General features: G+C 36.8%; 1 protein-coding gene across 4 annotated transcripts in view; it reads left to right on the top strand.

Annotated features, from left to right (window-relative positions):
- The window catches only part of THSD7A (thrombospondin type 1 domain containing 7A), a 204,333-nt gene that overhangs the window by 160,104 nt on the left and 22,695 nt on the right, over positions 1-21,534 (top strand). For all 4 annotated transcript variants that reach the window (XM_085310555.1, XM_085310558.1, XM_085310556.1 and 1 more), the window contains 5 exons: positions 9,064-9,242; positions 14,259-14,392; positions 16,421-16,574; positions 17,473-17,614; positions 18,329-18,444. In XM_085310555.1, the coding sequence (XP_085166681.1) occupies positions 9,064-9,242; positions 14,259-14,392; positions 16,421-16,574; positions 17,473-17,614; positions 18,329-18,444 (725 nt within the window). The remainder of the gene's footprint in view (positions 1-9,063; positions 9,243-14,258; positions 14,393-16,420; positions 16,575-17,472; positions 17,615-18,328; positions 18,445-21,534) is intronic.

Genomic DNA, 21,534 nt, shown 5'->3' with positions numbered 1-21,534 from the left:
TTTCCAGTCTAATGGATTATCAATGAATGTCCCCTACACTCACAGTGATCACAGTGAATAAAAAATCAGTGCAAAGCTACTGACAGAATGTTGTTATTATACCTACTAAACTGAGAGCTACCATTTATATGCCATTAGCACTAGTAGGCTCCAGAGACAATCTTCCCAAAATACATCATTGCTGTATTTTTATATATAATTGCCAAAATAATAGCATTGCTTTGTTTTGTTTTTCTTGCTACAATTTCACCCCAATTTTCTCACGGAATTGAGGTCTCTTTTTGCTCTCTTTGAATACTGGAAATATTTGTGAACCATTACTATATTTATTTTTGATTGGGAAGCCTGAATCCTTATTTATTTATTTATCTATCTATTACTTTATTTCTTTTTCTGTAAGTCAATTTACTAAGGTTTCTGTTTCTTTGATTCCCTCTCCCCCCCCCCAAATTTCATTGCATTTTTTTTGCTAGCACATCAGGCATCTATGTGTGTTTTCTCATCAGTTCCATTTCAGGGGGAGAGTATCTTTATCTTGGTGCAGGCATTGGCAGGTGCAGCTTGGAATTGCAGTAGGACTGATCCTGCTTTCCTTGTGCACCTTAGAATTGTTTGACAAGAATTTCAAGTGTACCCCATAAGAGGGGGTGGTCAGATATCTAAACTGACTTTGATACTAAAGAATATGTCACTAAAATTATGGTTTCTTTTTCACTAGCTCTTCTAGAACAAGCATCTATTATTGATAAGTGTTGTGCACACACATAGTACAGATAATTTTTAAGGCTCACCGGATTTATTGTCTACCTTCAGCATTAACATTTTCCCAGATTTAGCATAGTTTTGCAGTTACAAAGGGGCTRTAACAGATGAATTAAATGTTTCAGTCTGGTCTGAGGTTATTTTTGCTGTCTTTTCTGAGTATCTATTTTGTATTCATGCATAATATTCCAATGATTTATTTTTCTCTACATGTGTGAGCTGGTGTTTTACCAGTTAAATCTTATTTTATATCTTGCCAGTATTTATGATATTTTTTGTTGTTGTTTTCATGCCTTTGGTATATGGCAGTTTTCAGTTTGGCATTGTCTCTAGATTTCAGTGTGCTGTTTACTTTTGTCTTTAAGAACAAATGTAAAAGCTGTATTATGCCAAATCAGCAAGGGACTTCTGTGGTAACCCAGTGGTTACCCCACCTGCTAGCAAATAAAAGTGCCTTCTAGCTTCCCATCAATCTCCTTTTAGCTTTTCTAGCTAAACCTGACAGGACTCATAATTCAAGCCTGCTTGGGATATTCTTGAAAATTCTAAGAGTTGCTTATTTCCCTATAGAAATGACAGCACTGAATTTTTCACTAATTTTGTAACTGATCCAAAGAAAAAGAGTCAGTTTAGGCTATGTGATGTGTTTTCTTCAGAAATTTGCTTTATTGTTAGTTCTTGTGAGTCTGTTAGTTCTTTTTCAAATAGTATAGTATTTAATTGCAATTATATTGCAATTTTATGAGATATAATTGCAAACTGTGAAAATTGCAATGTTGTGCAAATTAGCTTTGACTAGGAAACRAGATATCAAGGTCAGTATTTAAGGAAGATGTATCCTCTGTCTGTGCTCAACTTTTGCTTGAATTTTTGTTGTCATGGCACTGTGAAATCATGAAATCTGACAAGGGGATAATTGTATTTCTTCACCTGTGATAATATCCCCTACATTTGACAAGAGGAACAAATTAGAGACCCCCTAATGCTATTAATATATCATGTGATACACTAAAATGCCACAGGAAATTCAGATTGTGAGACTGTCAACGATTTTATGTAAATACTACCTTGGAAATTTATGAAGCTGTGAATAGGTTTGTGTTGGAAGTCATGCCGTTTTGAGTGGGTAGAATCAGAAGACAGATGTGCTCTGCAGTGCCAAAACATTCTTAGCTGTTTGTTTTGTGAAAATTTATATGTTTATAATCAAAATTCAGTTGACTTCCTCAGGAAAGAAGCAATAAACAGAGCAGAAGAATTAATATTTCAGAAGAATTAGTACTTCAGATCTCTTTTTACTACTTGACACATCTCATTTTCAGTAGATTCGAGAAGAGTTGACTAACACTTCACAGACACTGAGGAGCTAAATGGACRGGTGCGACATAAAGCAGACTCCTAAATTAGTAGACCCATAAGAGGATTCCTGTGATACTCGCTGAAAGTTTGGGAGCAGTCATAAAGTCCCGAGTATAAATAGGTTTCAAAAACTCAGGAGTAGAAAATAACTCTGAAGCAAGGAGAGGCAAAATACAGTTAAATAAATCTGTAGACACTRCAAGTTTAAGAGATGATTTCAGGTATACTGAGGAGGCAGAGTCCTTCCAAACAAGGTCCTTAGTTTTCTGTTCCTTAAAAGGTGCTTCAAAAAAACCCTGAACTAACAGCTGAAAATAGAGCTAACTTTCAGCTGCAGAGTAACAAGGTATTCTTTTATTTTCTTTTTTTATCTCTATTTTCAGTGTTAGATATATCTATTATTTCAACATCTCATTTCAATATGTTTGAGCTAAATCTAATGATAGAAGAGAGCACCATTCAGCAACTACTTGAAATACTCTGTTTTTGTTATTTTTCAGTCATACCAGTTCTGTGGCGTATGAACAGGGGCTAACAGCTGATAATGTCAGCAGGTGCGGCCACGCCAGCTAAAATGTTAAGTGACCTGCTTTTTATTCATTTGCCACAATGGAAGACACATTAATTGCCATTTCCCTGTTTCYAGCTTTCTTTCAGTACTACATAGGTAATTTTACTGGAGAAATACAAAAATCTACAGTTCATTTGACACTCAGATTATTTTTTCCATTAGAAGAGCAGCAGTTGTTTTTCATAGCATTATCCCTGTCCTCACTAGTATATGTGGATAATGACGTGTGTCTGCCAACAATCTGTTTTAGCATCTTTGTTAAAAGAACATTGAAATACAGTTTCTTCATGGTCCCTTTAAGATGTATCTTGGTATCTTCATGACAGCAAAATCAAAAGCAGGCCACTGTCACATATATCACTATAATACTTACAATATTTAGATTCTCTCCATCATATAGCAATTATGATCCAGATAAGTGGAGAGGTGGCTGAGTGTGTCTATGTGTGTGTGTGTAGRGAAGGTAAATATAACAGCATGGCAGACATCTGTAATATTTTTATATAGGTCATATTACCCTTCTTAATTCATGTCAGTTTACTGTTAAGACCTTAGGCACAGTCAACTAGTCCAGGATAGTTTGTCTGCTGCCTTATTAGTGTGAGATTATTTCACTTTTTAGCATTAATTAAATGAGGTGCATTGATTTGCGCTGACTTTACAAAGTTCTCCATGGCTACAAGGCTTATGCAGGGGATTAGAGTGAAGTATCTGTGTATCAGTGAATACTTTTACAACAGAAGCTGGGAGTATCTGTGTGAATCGAGGAATTTTGTATCTAATTGCTTATATGTCTCATAGTAAAATCGCAAAGGTTATAAAAGTGGCTACATGGTCTAAGATGCCAGTTAGAACCTGCTGTGTCCACTCTTACGGGGACTTTTAAAAATCTTTTTCATTTTAAGTATTCTAACCTGAGGCAATGCAAATCTATCAACAAAAATAACAGAGCATAAAAATTAAATTGAGACTTGCTGTCAAATATAATCGTAAAATGAATATATTTTCCATTAAAAAAAAAAAAATCTAATCTAGTGTGGTAGTAGATTTAGGTTCCCAATTATTATTACTATTCGAATACTTTGCTGTTTTATATCTTGCATCTTTGCTAAGATTTTTTTTATATGTAGGATTTCATACTTGTATTCTGTTTCCTCTTGGAAATATGCTATCTGTCACATTTTATCACCAGTACCATCTTATTCAGTACTAGAATAAGCCTCTACATTATGGTACCACCATATCTGCTCTGTCAATAGTATGTCAGTCATAAGGAAGGCATTCATCAACTCAGAGACAGTAAGAAGCTTCTGTTTAGTTCACAAGAGACAGGACTGCTGATGCAGAAGATGGTTAATCATTAGCAATTGCTCTCAGGTTTTGAGACTTTGAAAGGTAATCCTGAAAATAAAAAGAAAGTCATACTGGAGTTCAATCCATCATTCCACAGCTAGGTAGAAATATAACTAGCCTCAAAAGTTATATATATCTTCAGTAACATGTGAAAGTTGTATTTTTCGTTGTCTTCTTGGAAGATGAGACTCAAGAAGTTTGTATTTCTTTGAAAAGAATCTGTATTAAATGCCATAAACCATTCTGACATTGCAGTTTTTTAGAAAGATAACGTGACACTTCCTACATGAGAGAAAGAGCACAATTCTGTCACTCTTAAAGACAAGAGAGTTCACATAAACACTTCTTAAGATGTTATTTATGTTTGCACCCTACAACTCAAGTAATGGGTCTTTTCTTATACATTATAGATGTAGTYTGAGGATGAAAAGGGGGAATCTTATATCCATATGCTTGTATCTTAACTTGTTTTTCACTAGACAAAGTGTGAAGTGTAAATTGAGCCCTCCATTATAAATTATCCATCACATCCATTAATGATGTTGTTCTAGTAGACCAGATTTTAGAGCCAATTGATGACGAGGCAGTAAAGCTTTCCCTTTCAATACTGAGTTCAGTTCATACTCTTTGTAACTGAAAACTATTTGATAAATTGTGGTTCAATAATAAAACTTTAATGATATTGTAGTCATATTCTAGTTCCTGGTAGACAACTGTCCATTTCACCAGCCTGTGGAGTTCAGCTGATAGGAGCTGGAATAAGCGATGTGGGATGGACCACTGCACTGGGAAACCGAATAGGCCGTCTCTTTCCAATACCCTTCTGGACTGTGTAGGGAGGGTGCTGTGTACCAGAGTATCCCAGGGTTTCCTCTCTTGAGCGTCCCTCTCTGTATGTGTGTGGTATAATTGCGTGATGTTCCACCACTGGAGCCCCTCTTTAGCTTTGAGGTTATTTGGGGACAGACTGACTGCTACTTTAAGCTTTTGCAGTTTCTAACATAAGGGACGCCATTTCAAAGATGATTAGATCAGAAGTGGAAACGCAACTGAAAACAGGGAAAAAGCCTCATTCATGTCCTGTTCATGTCAGAAACTATGTATCTACATCACTAGCCCTGTTGGCATGTAATTTTTCTATGTGAAAATTACCTATCACAGTTTATTCTCTTCTCACTTACTGAAATGTTTACAGCATGGAAAAAAATGCAAATATAAGCACCTGAAATATAACAAAAAACAAGCAAAAAATGCATATAAACTTATTTTTTTCATTATTTTTGAGTAATGATTGCTGTGGATCTCTGGCACTTGTTGTCCTTAATCATCCTAAAACCATATGTTGACATCAGGCTTACAGAAATGTGTATGAGGTGATGACATGCTTCAGAGAAGCATTTGTTGAAAAGTGTCATTAGAAGGGCAGTAAATTGAGTGCAATAAGTCATTTACAACAGGTAATTTATTTAATTCAGCCTTCTTTCTTAGCCAGAGAAATATCTGCAAGCAATTTGAAGTCCACTTCTGCTTTCATTTCAGGGGAGCCCAGTGGCATAGCTAACCACTAAATTGACTGTGGAGTGAAGCTGAAATAGTGAGGTTGTTGAGAGGAAGAAAAGATACCAAAGAATGAATGTGCCAAAAGCATTTTAATCTCAGCTATAACTGGGGACTTGTCATTTTCATTCTACACATTAATTACTTGCAGAATCCAACTCATAGCAGAGTCTTTTTATTTCTTTCCTTGGTCTCTTATTTTTAACTGAGAGAGCATTCTTCATTCTCTTTTCAGTGTTTGGTCAGGAGATATCCGAGTACGTCTTTAGGGCATTGYGGCCCGTTTGTGCTTTGTGAAGATACTGCATTTGGCAAGATTGCTATTTCTTTTTTCCTTCTTTCTTTGTTTTCTTTCCCTCTGCAGTATGTATCTCTGCGATTCTTATGACTCTGTGTTCTGAGCCATTTATTTTCCTCTTCCCTCCCCCTGTCTATCTTCCTCTTTCCTCAGTTCCTTGTCAGTGCCTCTTTTATATTGTGTCCTCTCTGTTCTTTCCACTTTTGTCTCTTTGCCATGAAAACTAACTTCACTCATTTCTTTCTCTTCTGTTTGAAGAATGCTTGGAAGCTGAGAAACTCCCTTCTAGATCCCTTTAATCTGTTCATGTTCTTCATCTATTTTTTTTATTCATCTTTGTACCAATGATTAGGAGTCTTTTATACTTATCTTTCATTTCTCTTGACAACAAATRTGAGGGCTTCCTATATCTATATTAAGATGCTGTTTGGGTTTTATTGCATTCTGTGCTAAAGCAGTTGTARTGACTGACTCAGACGTGGATATTTCTTAGATTATATGAACATGGTGGTATGTATTCATTTGACATTTTATGGAGTCACTTGGACTACAGTTCAGTGTAATTAAAATATTACATCTGACTTGAGTATAATTGATCTGATACCGTGTCTGCTTGCAAGATTCTAAAAATCTGGCTAACCTTTTTGGCTAACATTCTCATTATCTCAAAAAAAATGTATTGCTGTATTTTGGATCAGCAGAGAGCAAAATAAAGCAAAATGAGTATTAATTTGGCAACCTGATTAGTTGAGTATGTCCCACGCAGGCTGCTTTTGGTACGCCAGGAAGTGTTCCACTGCCTAGTTTTCTAGGTCCCAAAATGTGAAATCCTAGAGAAGACCTTCTTTATGGCTGAGGCAGATTGAGAAGATCCCTTTGAGATGAATTAAGACAAAGTTAAAATAGCTCAGATGTTTATGGAAGATACTTAAAATAAAGTCTTCCTGAATCAGCCTCCACTTATTTAACTTRTCTAATTAAAGGTGTACAATTGATTTAAATCAACTTGAATTTGTTTCTTCCAGACATTAATTACAGAGGAAGAAATTTATCAAATACTAGATGACATAACTGCATTAAAGTGGATAAGTTTCTCAAGTAAAAAACTAATTAGAAGTTATGTGAAAGGAAATGCAGCATTTCAGGATGTCAAGCGTTTTCATAAAGAGTTGTAAAATCTTCAGACACTTTTATCAAGCAATGAATCTTACTAAATRTTTATTTTATCTTATTGTTTGGAGAGGTATTGTTTCTCTTAACTGTTTTGCTATAGTTACTGAATTTTAATTCAGTAATTTCTTAATTGTATGGGTGTACAGCTTTGTAGTGTGCCTAAAAGGGCTTGTTGAAAACTCATTTCTGGTGCAAATATATAGTTWGATATTTGTGCAGTCAGAGTTCAGTGTAGGATGAGGCTTTGAAATCAGGTACATCTGTCTAAGACTAATGTAGAGATGTTAAGTAAGGTGAAATATAATCAATCTTGCATGTACTACYGCAGGGCAATCTATGATGGGCATTGATAGGAGCTTCAGAAATATATTTTGTCTAGCAGAGTGTACTTTTTCATACACTTTCATTGAGCTGATCAGTAAAATGGCAAGAAATACTTAGTAAACATGATCATAATTCTATCTAATAGTTTTAACCATTGAAAGAAAATAGGTTTGGTGAAGAATAGTTCTGCAGTGCTCAAATTCAGGATGTGCTCTGTATGTTTATTTAGCTGTTTAACACTTACAAACATAAGAGAGCAATATGGAATAAAACCATCATCTGAATTTAGAGGTAAAATACTCCTATTGTAAGTGTATGGTTAAAAAACCCCCTAAAGTTCTATGTCTTTAAAGCAAACTGATGGAAGGAGCTAGAAATAGTATACAAAATTAAAATCTTTTAAGTGTTTTGATTCTTTACATTACATGTGATTCTTTGGTACTGTTTGCTTTCAGAAGAGACAGAACAGTTTTCCTTAGAATTCGTGCACAAATTGAAAACATAAAGCTGCTAACGTCAGAGCTGAGGAAAATGACAGCAATTGCTTTGAACATGCAGTGACAAAGACAAAAAATACCATGATACGTAAGAAACCCATTTTAAACCAAGAATACTAAGCTGTGCCGTTCATTTAAGAATGATCTTACTCACATAGGTATTAATTTTAGAATGGTATCCATCAAATATTTTACTTCACTACTTTATAGACAGCAAGGTACTTTTTTTGTCTTTAAAGTCAACATTTGCAAACAGTAAATATTTTGTAGGTCTGACACAGCACAGTTTCGTATCTTTTTTAGGAGAAGGAAAGGGGAGAGGAGAGTTCATATAGGTTTGGTTGAAGTAAAAATGTGGCAAAAGCAGGCTTTTTATTTGACATTTTATAGCTTCTGCTATAAATATTGACATAAATGACACACATTGTAAAGCCATGGCATATGTCGCTTTTGAAAGAAAGACATTTTCACTTATTCAGTGAATTGAAGCTTCTTGTTACTCCCTGCAGACCATGTCCTACCCCTTTCCAACCTCTCAGGACCCATGACTTATCCAAACGAAACATCTGCTTTTCCATTCAGTGCAATTATTCAGTGCGCTGCTGAGGGCAGATGGTGGTTAATCGGCAGATCATTAATGTGGCAAAGCACTCTCTCTTTCTAACCTCTGAAAGGTCACAAGGTGTTAAGTTCCCTCGGTCCAGGCTGCTAAGAAGCCTCTCTTTTGATTCAGTTAGATTTTTTGATGTATAACCACAGTTGACTGACTTGATAAAATTATGGAGGGGCTTTTAATTAAACCTTTTTCTTTGAAAAAAAATGTTTCTGCAGCATAAGAATGATGTGACAAGAGATGGGTTAGTGTCAATTACATTCGAGCTGTCAGAAAGTTGGAATGCTGAAATCTGGCGAGTGTGAATCCTAATCAGATAATACTGCGGATGCTCAGCTGTTACTCTTAACAAAGTCTCTGGTTATCTGTGTCAATTTTCAGCAGAATTTAATTTAGCCCTAATGATGAAGAAATCTCTTTATTCACACAGCCCTGTCAAGTCAAACTTTGGACAATCTAAATGAAGCAGATGAGAGCTTTAGGGAGAAGTGGCAGAGTGACATGCTGAAGCGATTTCCCTTTTTTTTTTTTTTTTTTTTTTTTTTCATTCGCTCAGGTTATATCGAGGAAGCCTGTATTATTCCGTGTCCCTCGGACTGCAAACTCAGTGAATGGTCCAACTGGTCACGCTGTAGTAAATCCTGTGGAAGCGGRGTAAAGGTTCGGTCTAAATGGCTCCGTGAAAAACCCTACAACGGTGGAAGACCCTGTCCTAAGTTAGATCACGTCAATCAGGTAATTTTGTTTATATTTACATTATTGATACAGTCTTTTCAACACCTCAAATAACCCACCTGTTTAACTGTATTATTTCTTGGTATAGAAAATGTGCATTGCAGGCAGATGCAGGTGGGAGAAGGAGTATATGTTGGCTTAAACTTCCCCAATGAAAGTAGGATCTGCCTATGTTACTTAATCATCTGTGGGAGCTTAGCACATTACGTGAATTGTAAATTGAACAGAATAAAACATTTTTACATGAAACTGTGAAGACCACATGTTTCTGAAGATCTTMTCTTAAAATGGGTAGAATGTGTCTTGTTATAGATGCCCAAGCTGGTAAGATTATGTGTCATTCCCCCAACAATCTTAGATCAGAAAACAAATAAAAACTTCCTGAGCACTGACAGAGTGTTGTCCCAGAGCACCTTACTGTGCAGGAGTGCAGCCAGAGCTTGCCGTGTGCGATGTGCCCGCGGTGTAACCAGGAGCGTGCCGCTGGAGCGGGTCCCCCGGTTGTTCCCGCGAGCCCCGCTCGCTTTGCCCGTGCGGGGCGGTCTGGGCGCTCAAACCCGACGCTCCGCAAACGGGACTAAACCGGAGCACGCGCTGCAAGGGCTCTGACCGCTAATGAGCGTTTAGTCTGCRGCACCAAACGTGGCGCTAGTCCAGATCAACCCCCTGAAGCTCATGCCAGGCGTGGACCCGGAGTCTGCTTCACCACGCAGCTCTGGTTGGGGTAGCAGCACCGTTCGCTAAAACAGATGTAGCCCAGCACCAGTGTTTTAAATATACCAGGCTTCCGGCTGCGCCTGGTACTTGCCAATGCCTTTCTTAGGGTCCAGACCCTTTCTTAAGGTCCAAAAAATCAGCCCAACTTGTCTTAAAAAGTGCCAGCAAATCAGGAAGTGGATGTAAAGAGACAACTGTGAAAAGAAGAAACCTGTCAGCAAAAGTTTATGCAATGCCTGTTTTGCCTCCCAGGCTTGTCAGTAGCCTTTTGGTTTCCTTGGAGAGTTCTAGAAAGAAAACCTACCTTTTCAATTAACGTGCACTCTTTAGAGCTGATTTATATTTATATTAGAGTTGAATTTAATTTACTCTACAGAGGCATGTTAAACGACCGCATAGTCTTCTCTGTAGAGAATATTCAAAGGTAGGGGGAAAAAAGGGCTGTCAATTTACATTTGAATAAAGTGCATGTACTTAATATTATCCTATTGACATATTGCTAGCACAGAGTGAAATAGCTTGTTGATCTAATTTTCTACTTAGAGAATGTAATTAGTTCTAATTTAGAAAATAATAAGTGTTAAACTGCAGCTAATAAACTAAGTTTATAATCTACTTTAACAAAACGCAAACTAGAAAGAGGGTTGTTGGATTTGGGTCAGCATGTAAAACTGCTTTAAATTAGGAAGAATGTGTTTCAATAGGACCAAATTATAGTTTAAACATTTTTTTTCCTTCTTTAATGTTCATGTGGTACATAATAACTTCTTTTTCTGTACCAAAGGTGATTTCACTAGGGGTCCGCTGGCCTCTTCTATGCAGTACCATTGCCCTCTACTGGTACTTTGACTAGAATTCCATTTGTTGCAATGCTATATAGCATTTGCCAAGTAACAGTAGTAATAAAAAAAAAAATCATCAAATATGTAATTACTTTAAAAATTAAATTGAAATACAGTACTTCATGAGAAGGGAGCTCTACAGATGAGATAGGAATATAAAAAATCTTAAATACACTCACTGTAAGTACTTAAGAAATCAAAGAAACCTACTATGTGACAATGAGCATGAGCTGTGGATTAATTAATCTAAATCTGATCCACCATTCAGTCAGCTGGAAAACCTAGTCATTACTGATACTTCAGAACATTTATTTCAACTATTAAATATAATTGGTTTTACTTCTTTATTTAATACCCCTCTCTGTATAATATATGCCTGTTTACACACATGCAGAACTTAATGGCTCTTTGGTGCCCTCAAGTGTGTGGGAGACGATTAGAGAGGGGCTGTGTTTTAATCAGAGAGCTGGAAAGTGTGACCTGAGTCTGAAAGACTGCAAGATATTGTCTAGCCCATGGATGGGATAACAGGAGGGAGCATGCAAACAGTGTGCTAGCATGTTTATAAAAGGCTGTTGCAAAGAAGGAGGAAATAGTCTATTTTCCATGGCCGTTGTGGATTTGGTAAGAAGCAGTAGGCTTAGACTGCTGCGAGCAGATTTGGTTAAGCCTTAGGGAAACTTTCTAATGGGAAGGACAGTGAAACATTAGAATGAAGTGATTAAGATGTTGGTGGAGTTGAAGAGCAGGTTGCTCGGCATCTGTTAGGGCTGATGTGTATGACGGCCTGTGCTTTGGAGGGGTACCGAATTCGGTGGGTGCTGGATGTCCCATCCGGCCTGTTCTTGGCCCTTCCTCCGTTCGCCCGTGGACAGTGTGCGCTGGGGGCTCCCCAGCCTCACAGCCGCCGAACGCCCCCTGCTCACAACCCACTACCCTGAGCTAAAAGTCATCACAGCTTCAAACAAGCAGGAAGCCCGTGGGAATCAAGGCACATCGGAAGTCACTTTCTTTCACTCAGCCGAGCCAGGAGTGACCGCACTCCAACCACGAACGTGTGCCTGTTTCAGTCACAGATGGTACTTTCAATGTAAATGATTTCTAAATAGCTCATACAAGCCTAAAAGTAAGAAKCCATAATTTTAATCACCTCATAAACTGTTTTTCTCATTCTTCCCATTCTAAGTTATCATCTTTCTGGCTAAAAGTTGTGTCCTTTTACTTGACTATCATAGCTCCACTTTTCCATTGGTAGATGTGTATACACATAAAATTCACAACGAAAATCGCATGCAAATGGCAAGATTTTGAATACTGTAAGAGAGGAACTTTGTTGACATTAACTTCAAAGAGTTGTTCTCTTTTTCATCTGGATAATTGGAAAAATAAATATACTTTTGCTGCTACAACGCGAGTTTGCAGTTCATAATACTAGAATCTCATTTRTTGTAAAATCGCATTAATGATCTTCAGAGGATTTTAATTGAAGAAGCTAATGAAAGATTGTTAGATAAATAAGAGCATCCCTGTCTTGATTGGCTCCAGGCATTATTTGTTTCTACCTAGCTAGAAATTAAATCTTTGTTGTGCTCAACTATAATGGCCTGCAATTGTAGTTGCAGAACATGCCAGCAGTATCAAGAGATCTCCAAACAAATACAATACCATACAGAGTTTTGCTTTGGCTTTCTTGCAAGCTATCCCATTTTCCTGTTATTGGAAAAACTGTTCAGTGTGGAGGTTTTATATATTTCTTTTGATGCCAACCAGTGAGCCATATAGATAGATTCCCCTAAATTATAGCCTCCCTGTTCTCATTTTGGAAATCCTGGACAAGGATAAATGTGCATGCCATGTCCCATGTGACTGCAGGCTGTGCAGGAAGTCCAGTTCGTTGCTCAGAATGAGTTTATACCACCCATCTTCACATCTAACTTAATGCTTATGCCACTCAAAGAAGGCCAAAATGCCCTGACTACGCTGGATTTGCTGTTCCTGGGCTGATGAGCTGCACTGTGATCTGTCAGATTCGCTCCATTGTCATTGTTCAGGGTAAAGGGGGGTCTTTTTTTGCAGGTTAACTGATAAAATACCAAACCATCARCCCTCTTTTTCTACTGTGTTTTAGATTCCCTTTAAATATCAGTTGCTAACCAGATACTCAGAATGATGTATCAAGTTAGCTGGTATAAAATATTTTTGAGACAATCAGCTTTAAGTAATTTATGCATAATTAACATAATCAGTGAAAGATAAGAACTTTGGAAGGATGAGAACTGCCCATTGCTTTTCTTCCCTTGCACCTATTGCACATAGTACTATCAAAACACTTTTAACTAATAGAGAACTCCAAAATCCTCTCCAAAAACAGGATTTTCTCTCATCACAGGGAAGCTGGACTCCCCACTTAGTGAAGAATCGCTGCTCGTAATAGGCAAAGAAGGAAAATTGTTTATCATGTGCCAGGAGATATCTGAGAAGGAGGTTAATTTACAGTCACTTCTCACTGTATGTGTTTTATAAACTTTGTTTTCTTCTAAGGGCAAACTTCTCACAAAGAATGCCTCATGATAGTGAGAGAGGTGCAAGAGGAAAAATTTGATACCTTTTGCTAGGCAGAAGTTGCAGAATATTATTTTTAATAAAAACTGAATGAATGCCATTTAAATACCTATGCTTCACTCTAATCATTCTTTCTTTTTATCTTTGGCTTTTCTTTGGGGTTCATGAAAATACTTTCTTCAGGCTCAGGTAAGAGTTTCTAAAATAGAGAGATAACCTTAACATGTGCTTCCTGATTACATTGTCTGCCCTTTTTTGTAATCTGTCTTAAAGAAATGTRTGAACACTGTATAAGTAACTATATAAAACAGTATTTCAAATCTAAGCCTGATAATAATGCCAATATGCAAAATATATTAGACTGATTTTAAGTATCCACAATTAAAAATGAAGCAATATATGTTAGTATAATTTACACTGAGTTCACCTCTCTTTAGAAATACCAAAAACCCCATGACTAATAACAGTAGGATGGAATAGTTGAGGGGAGATTTGAAGTACAGAAGTATAGTTTTTGGAACATTTTTCCAAGATGTATATCAGACACTTAGCTCAAGGTAAAGATTTTGAATGTCAGTCATGGTGATAATACCAGTGGAAACATATGGCAAGGGCTTAGTGATAGAGAGAAGAAGAGAATCTCGCATTAGATTTCTCAGCTTCTGGGKTTTTTTTATTATTATTATTTTTTTATTCCTATAGTTTTGCATCAAATACTTTATCTGTATTATTGCTTCAACCACTTCATCAGCAACTTTTATATACATCAAATTGTCATTGGTTACTCTTATCAAAAAGAGCAGTAGCAATACTTTTGGTTGTATCTCAGCATGATCACTGTTGCATGTTTATCTTATTTGTATGCAACAAAACTGACAGTCGATGTGGATTCCAGGTCTACGAGGTAGTCCCATGCCACAGTGACTGCAGTCAGCATATATGGGTTACTGAGCCCTGGAGCGTCTGCAAAGTGACCAATGTGGACTTAAAAGAGAATTGTGGAGAAGGTGTTCAAACCAGAAAAGTCAGGTAAAACAGCATTGGTTCTCCCCAAGTTTAGAGAAGAACCTTCACTGCAAATCATGTTTATATTTAATTCTGTATAATTTTATTTCWTGTATAGCATAAGTCTAGCCATGCTATGTTGGACCAGAACTTTGYCTAGTATAAGTCTGCATAACTTCAGCAAATGTAGTATAGCTCTACTATATTATATTATATTTTTATACTAATACAAATTCTGTAACACATTTTTATGACTTTTCTGAAAGACAAAATGGGCCTCTTTCTATATGAAGTGATTTTTTTTACRCTTTTTACAAGTGTTTTTATAAGTACACTTTTACACTTTTTTTCAAAAACCTTCTAAGAACATATACAGTCAGGATTAATAATAGCCCTTATTACAGGAAAGAGTAGCAAAAGTGAATGAAATGAAATAAGAGAGTCCAGACATCATCTGTTTATTGAACCTGATCCAAGTATCTTGTATGCTCATCAACTTAAAGTTCTAATCAAGGGCTAATTAAAATTTGTCTCACATGTTGTGATACATAGCAGATAAAGCAGTTGAAGATGTGTTATTTTCTGGGGCTAAGTACACAGCAACACCCATTGAGATTATAAATTTGAATAATACAAAAACATAATTTGAATTCAGTTTGAAGGACCCAGTATCAATAAAGAGAACATTTAGCCACAAGTGCTTAGGAACAGCTGTACTTTACAAGACTTTCCTGAACGTGAGGGGGAATTTCTTCACTGTGAGAGTGACGGAGCACTGGAACAGGTTGCCCAGAGAGGTGGTGGAGTCTCCTTCTCTGGAGATCCTCAAGGCCCTCCTGGATGCAACCCTGTCTAACACGCTCTAGGTGACCCTGCTGAGCAGGGAGGTTGGACTAGATGATCTCCAGAGGTCGCTTCCAACCTTACTGATTCTATGATTCTATGACTTTCTTCACAATTGCACTGTTTCTTCAGTGTAAATACTTACTTCAAGATCTCAGTCTTAATTTTTGCTTGACCAGTGTTAGAAAAATCTATGCACAACTCTTCTCACAGAATAGCAATTAGATTCCTAGTAAGAATTCTCTTAAAAAAAAAAAATAAATAAATAAAAAAGCTTTCAATATAAAACAGAATTAATCAGTGCTTATGTTGAAAAATAGACTTTAGCACTACCATCAAAGGTAAAGAAAGAAAATTATTTCAGCCCTTTGGGACTAGAAAAGCTAACTTTCCATTTATTGTCACATAATGCCATTAGAATACTAATTCCACAAAGGAGATACATGAAGATGCAGAATCTCATATTCACTGTAGAAGAAAATATATTTCATAAAATGTTTTTCAAGAATTAGTTTAGACTAACAATATAAGCTCTCTGAGTGTAAAGAAAATAATGTAATTGAGTGGAGTTTCGKTCTGGAAAACAAATGCAAACATCTTTAATTTGAATGATTCTAGTCATGTGCTAGTCAGTCTTCTGCTGATAGGTGGGAGGGATAAGTTAACATTAGTTTAATTTGGACTGGRAATACTGTGGGATCAGGATTGTCATCTTTTCCAGTGCTACAAAACAGAGCATGCTCAAGTTCTGATCTTGACTGGGCCTCCAGCTTATTATCATTTCATATAATGATAGTTAAAAAGCATCTGTGTGAATAGGACTTTACCATAGAAAAGGCTTAATTTAAATTATCAGTAGGATCATACAGATCACATGTGTATTGAGGACTCGTGTAATGAAGGCTTACTGGTGAGTTAGTGTCAAGTAGATCACTTGCYTGGAAGTTCTCAGCAAGTCAGCAGTAATGAATATATAAATTCTGCATTTCAGCTTCGTTTCTTTTCATAGCTGTCGTCTGTAAAATAGGAGGTTATTTTTGGTTTATCTTCTTGGTTATTCTGTATCAATACTTAGTTCTTTTTCTGCAATTATTTGACAGTTATTACTTGCTGACAAAAAGTGTAAGTGTATTCATCAGAATACTGTAGAACACAGATACTGTGCAAAATCCACGACAAATGCAGTTTATGTGCAGTCCTTTTTTCCAGGTGCATGCTAAACACCGTGGATGGTCCTTCTGACACTGTAGAGGACTATCTGTGTGATCCTGAAGAGATGCCACTTGGTGCTAGAAAATGCACATTACCGTGTCCTGAAGACTGTGTCGTGTCTGAATGGGGACCATGGTCTCGATGTTCTTTGGTAAGGAGTGTATTTCAGGGTAACATGTACAATTTTAGGAATATATATATATATATACATATATATATATATATATATATTCATGAATTATTGTGGAAAGATGCTGAGCAAGCAGTGGGATGCACATGTCAATCTTTGCATTTACTGTCATCTTCATGATCATTGATAACTAGTTGCAAATAAAGTGTGCCAATATTTTTCATAAAATGAAATTGTTTTGTGAAAGTGCCTCCTATAAAACAAACAAATAAATAAATTTCACCAGTGGTCATTCTTCACTGTGGAGTAGGTTCTGGGTGGACTAGTTTTGTCAGTGGCTAGGGAGCCCAGCTTTCAGTGTAGCCAGGGGCCTTCCTGTAGCAGTCTAGTCATTGTACTAAAAATGGTAGTATCTTCTAAAGAGTAAAAGGCTGTAGATAAAGATTAAGCATATAAAGACAGTTCTGGGTCTCCTCTCAAAGAGAAATGCCAAAAAAGCCCAAACTAAAAATTACAAAACTTTTTTCAAGTCCAAACATGAAAAAGTTTTGCAAGACTTCTAAGTACTCTGACTCTGGTGCACTATGGTACACCATTTGCAGAGTCAGCATCTGAACATCCAGTTTATAAGTGCAATAATTTCAAAGCACTGTTACTGAAATATGAATTAGTTAGGAAAATATCCATGTATTTTTCAAGTAATCAGAGGATATTTCATCTTTGGTGTTACGAAGGAGAAACAACAGACTAATTTTTTTCTGAATAAACAAGAAATAGTTTCTCTTAAGCAACAACATGGAGCCATTATTTTACACTTGCATTCTGTGAAGAGGTTACTTAAAGACTGTTATAGTACTGTGTGAAAAAGTATCAGGGTAMCAAAGTATCAAAGCTAGCTATTTCTGATTTCCATTTCAAGCCATGCAATGGAAGTAATGTCCGTGAAAGGTCAGCAGAGTCTTTGAGACAGCCAGATGATGGAAAGTCTTGTCCTGCTGCCACTGAGACAGAGCCCTGCACCTTGAACAAAAATTGCTACCACTATGATTACAACGTGACAGGTATTTTGTAATGTTATAATGCACTTACAAGAACACTACTTCTTTTGACATTTAGTAGATGCATAAAAGAATGCATTTCAGATAGTTGGATAGATTTCACCTAGTTAGAAGTTGTCTTGGTCTAGAGATCATTGCTGATTCAGTAGAAGTGCCATACAGCCATACCTTATTCTTGCCTAGCATAGTTGGCAAAAAAAACTCTTATTTTGCTGTTGTTTCCCAGGTGAGGGGTTTGTGTGTGTATATATAGTGGGTAGGAGAGAGGSAAGGACTGTAACTCTTCCATTCACTTTAAAGAACAGATTTTTTTGCTTTCTGTTCTTATGCAGTGAGCTGTGCGGTTTGTAATGAAGACTGATTCAAGCTATTTGATTCAGATAAAATAWTGTTGGAAACTTTGCAACCTGGATTTATTTTGCCTTCTGTAACTCCAGGAAATTTATTTCTATGATCTKTTTGTGATTTACTCAAAATCCATGCAGGTAAAACCAAATATGGACTTTTCAGGAAGTCATCAAGTCACTGACACTAACATTGCACTATCTGTAGCTATTTCCAAAAACATGTAGCAGATGGACTCCATGAACCTTTGCATGCATTAAAGTTGCTTGTGAGGATTATTTTAGGCTATCAGAATTAGAATTAATGTGAGATTGGATCATTAAGATTGTTATCTAAAGTGCTTGCCATTCCTAATGATTTTCTTGTTTCCAGACTGGAGCACATGTCAGCTCAGCGAGAAGGCTGTCTGTGGTAATGGTATCAAAACACGAATGCTAGATTGTGTTCGCAGTGATGGCAAATCAGTTGACCTGAAGTACTGTGAAGAGGTGAGTGGGTACCTGTGAGTAAGCTCCTTTCTAAAGGTGCTTATTACTCCTGAGCCAACTAATCTATCCTGTGTGTAGCCCACCTTCACCAGATGTTTCTCAGCCTTATTCATGGATTGTTAAGTACCTCTGAAATGAGCTGTGTCATCATCAGAGATTTTTTTTAAATAAAATTTCTTTTGGTTACTGTTAAATGCTTCCATGAAGGAATGCTAATTRTTACGTCCTGAAGGAAATGATTTAGAAACAATAATTAATAAGGTAGAATAAAGGTAATAAATTTTAATCAATCAGAATACTAATCATAATTCTAATTTGGTACAACTTCTGTGTAGAGCCTTGGACAGCTGCCAGTATCAATCATTTGCTCAATGTGTTGGAAAATATTTGTCACATGCTATTCTGCAGCTGGGCTGAATGCAAACTTCGTGTCTCCAGCTGTGCTACACAGAAGATACCAAAGCTAGTGTGAGGAAATGTGCAGTAAGAATGATGTATTAATGAAACAAATATATATGGAGAAGTAATCTTCAACAGATGGGACACCTTAAATTTTAAGAGCTATTTTGTAAATCTTCAAATTAACTGTTCAAACATGACAGCACTATTTTTCTGGCACTTTGTGGGTCTGTTTCAGTGTTTTCATGCAGATAGTAATATGAAGAAAAATGGGGGAAAAAAATGAATATTGCATTAAGAGTGATGCTATACCCATTTCTGACAGAAAGTAACTGAATTTATTTTGGCTACCGTTCGACCACYGCTGGGTCCCTCAACATCAAAAACAGAGTCACCAATGGAGGACTAAGGTGGAGTGCCCTCCATAGCRGCTTTGTCACCAGTAGGTTTTCTAAGGGACCTTGCTGGCTAGTAGCTGCTCTTCAGAATGTGCCTATAGAGAAAAGAGACTTGTCAGAAGTGGAGGGAGTCAGGAAACCATCACTTGCCTTGGACAGTGTTTTTTTTAGTGTGTGTCCAAGCTACTTWTGCCTCTCCAACTCCCTCCAACATCCTAGATTTCTGAATCCATAGATTCTTAGCAAAAGCATGAAGTTTCAGCTGAAGCTGACTTTTGTGTCAAGTTCCTCCACACRCCTCTTGAGATTATAATCAAATCTGATAATTTGACAATTTATGGCTCAGGGARGAACTCAAGATCTGTCCACTTGCCAACAAGCTTCTCTGAAKTTAACGGTTTAGTGCATTAAAAGGAAAAAAAAGGCTCTTAGGTTATTTGTGAGAGACTGTAGTATTGATTRATTCATACTAAGACATACTATAAAATATATATCCGTTCAAATAAATATTTCAACAGAAAGAATTGACTTTATGAGATTATAAGGGGGAATATATTTCTTCTACCATAAAGCCCTGAAAATATTCCTATTATTGACCAATGAATTTGCGCAACATTTAGGACAAACGAAATCTCACTGCAGAAAACCTCGTGAACTTTCTTRTATTTAAGAAATGAAAGTTCATTCACCAGAAAGCTAATTAGGGAAACAGAGATGAGAAACAAGAATTTCAGAAATTACTTGCAATAAACTACCAGTCAACAGACATCACTATAGTTGGATCCTAGCTTTATCAGCAACTCCTGAGTCAGTCTTATTTACCCTTCTGATTTGGTAGGCTGTATAGAGATGCATCTTCCTGGAGAAAGCTCTAATCTGATCTGCTCCCCAGCCTTTCTGTTCAAGACTACTTGATGAATTATGGATGTGTAAGCAGTGGTACAGCAAGGTCAAAGGCTGATCCAATAACTGTGAGGAGTCAAATCTGTTAACCTGATTAACAAGAAAGCCAAGCTGTTCMGAGCTTCCCAGTCCCTTCATTCTAAAGATGTGAAAGTGAACTCTGACTCCCCAGGTCATGAGAGGACAGTACGCAAGAAATTATCAAAACGTGTCTATGTGCTGTGCACTTCTCACTAATCTAATCAGCGGTGGTCTCTCAGGTGCTTTGTTGTGTTTTTGTGTTGTGAGGGCAGTGTTTCTCCACTGTAAAGGAATTAAATAAAGTTCAAAGTAAGGTATGCATGGTTAGAATGGTTGATGATAAGAGAAAGATGAATTAATTTTGTAATTACAGAGCTAATGAAATTCCTAGTAYCTGATATCACAGAAGTTGATAGTAGATGTATCAGTCTGTCACAAGTGTTRTTCAATTAGATGTGGATACATTTACAGGATTATGATTGTTGTTGTTACATGCAAAGAGGAGAGATCAGGATAGCTAAACCTGCTCTGGTTTCTTTAAAAAATGAAGGTCTCCAATTGCAATTTTTTGATTTCTATATAATATGCTGTTTAAGAAACAAAAATAAAACCTAGTAAAAAAACTCTTCATACCGTCTCCTGACGATCACTGTCTCTAGGTATGAGTATCAGCATAGTTCAATACTAAAAATACTACAAAATTTCCTCYAAGTCCCTGTGTTATAGTGGTTGCTTTGCTAATTCCTTGCATATGATCTCCTGTTCACTTCAGTCAATCAGCTGAAGGAGCTAGCCATCATCCTGATTACTGCCAGGATAAATCAATTGCTAGAGCTTACTTCCAAGTCCTAGTTATATTAACATAGTTCCCCTCAAACTCTCAARGCACAGTAATGCTGGATTACTTGGTCTCTACTTCTATGAAATYAGCACATCACAAGAACTCTGCTTGTCTTTTCCTTAACTATTTGAAAAACAAATCACCTAAAGCAAGCTGGTCATATTTGTATTTTTGAGCTTATTTTATTCATTTACCTGCAATTACAAATCAGAAGAGCATAGAAACCAGCAGCTTTGTGTGTATTAGATCAGATGACATGATTAACCTCCAGCAGAGGTTAATCTTTAGTGCCTAACATCCGTATAAACATGTTTAGATGCTTTTTGTGGGTACCACATCACAGAGTTTACAGAGAATGCTGATCTGGCATCCTGCTGCCSTGCCACGTACAACCAGGAGTACAGGACACAGCGTTAGCGTTTGCTGTAATTTTAGTACGTGACTTTTACTAATCAGAACCCACTACTCACYCAAAGCAGAGGCTCTTTCAGATAAGGGAGCTGCTGAAATGAGAAAATTTGCAAAATT

This window comes from Rhea americana, unplaced genomic scaffold, assembly GCF_003343005.1.
Source record: "Rhea americana isolate MKP2758 unplaced genomic scaffold, rheAme1 scaffold_32, whole genome shotgun sequence".
Taxonomy (NCBI): Eukaryota; Metazoa; Chordata; class Aves; order Rheiformes; family Rheidae; genus Rhea; species Rhea americana.
Note: the sequence above shows the minus strand (reverse complement) of the source record. Positions and strands in the feature narration are given on the sequence as shown.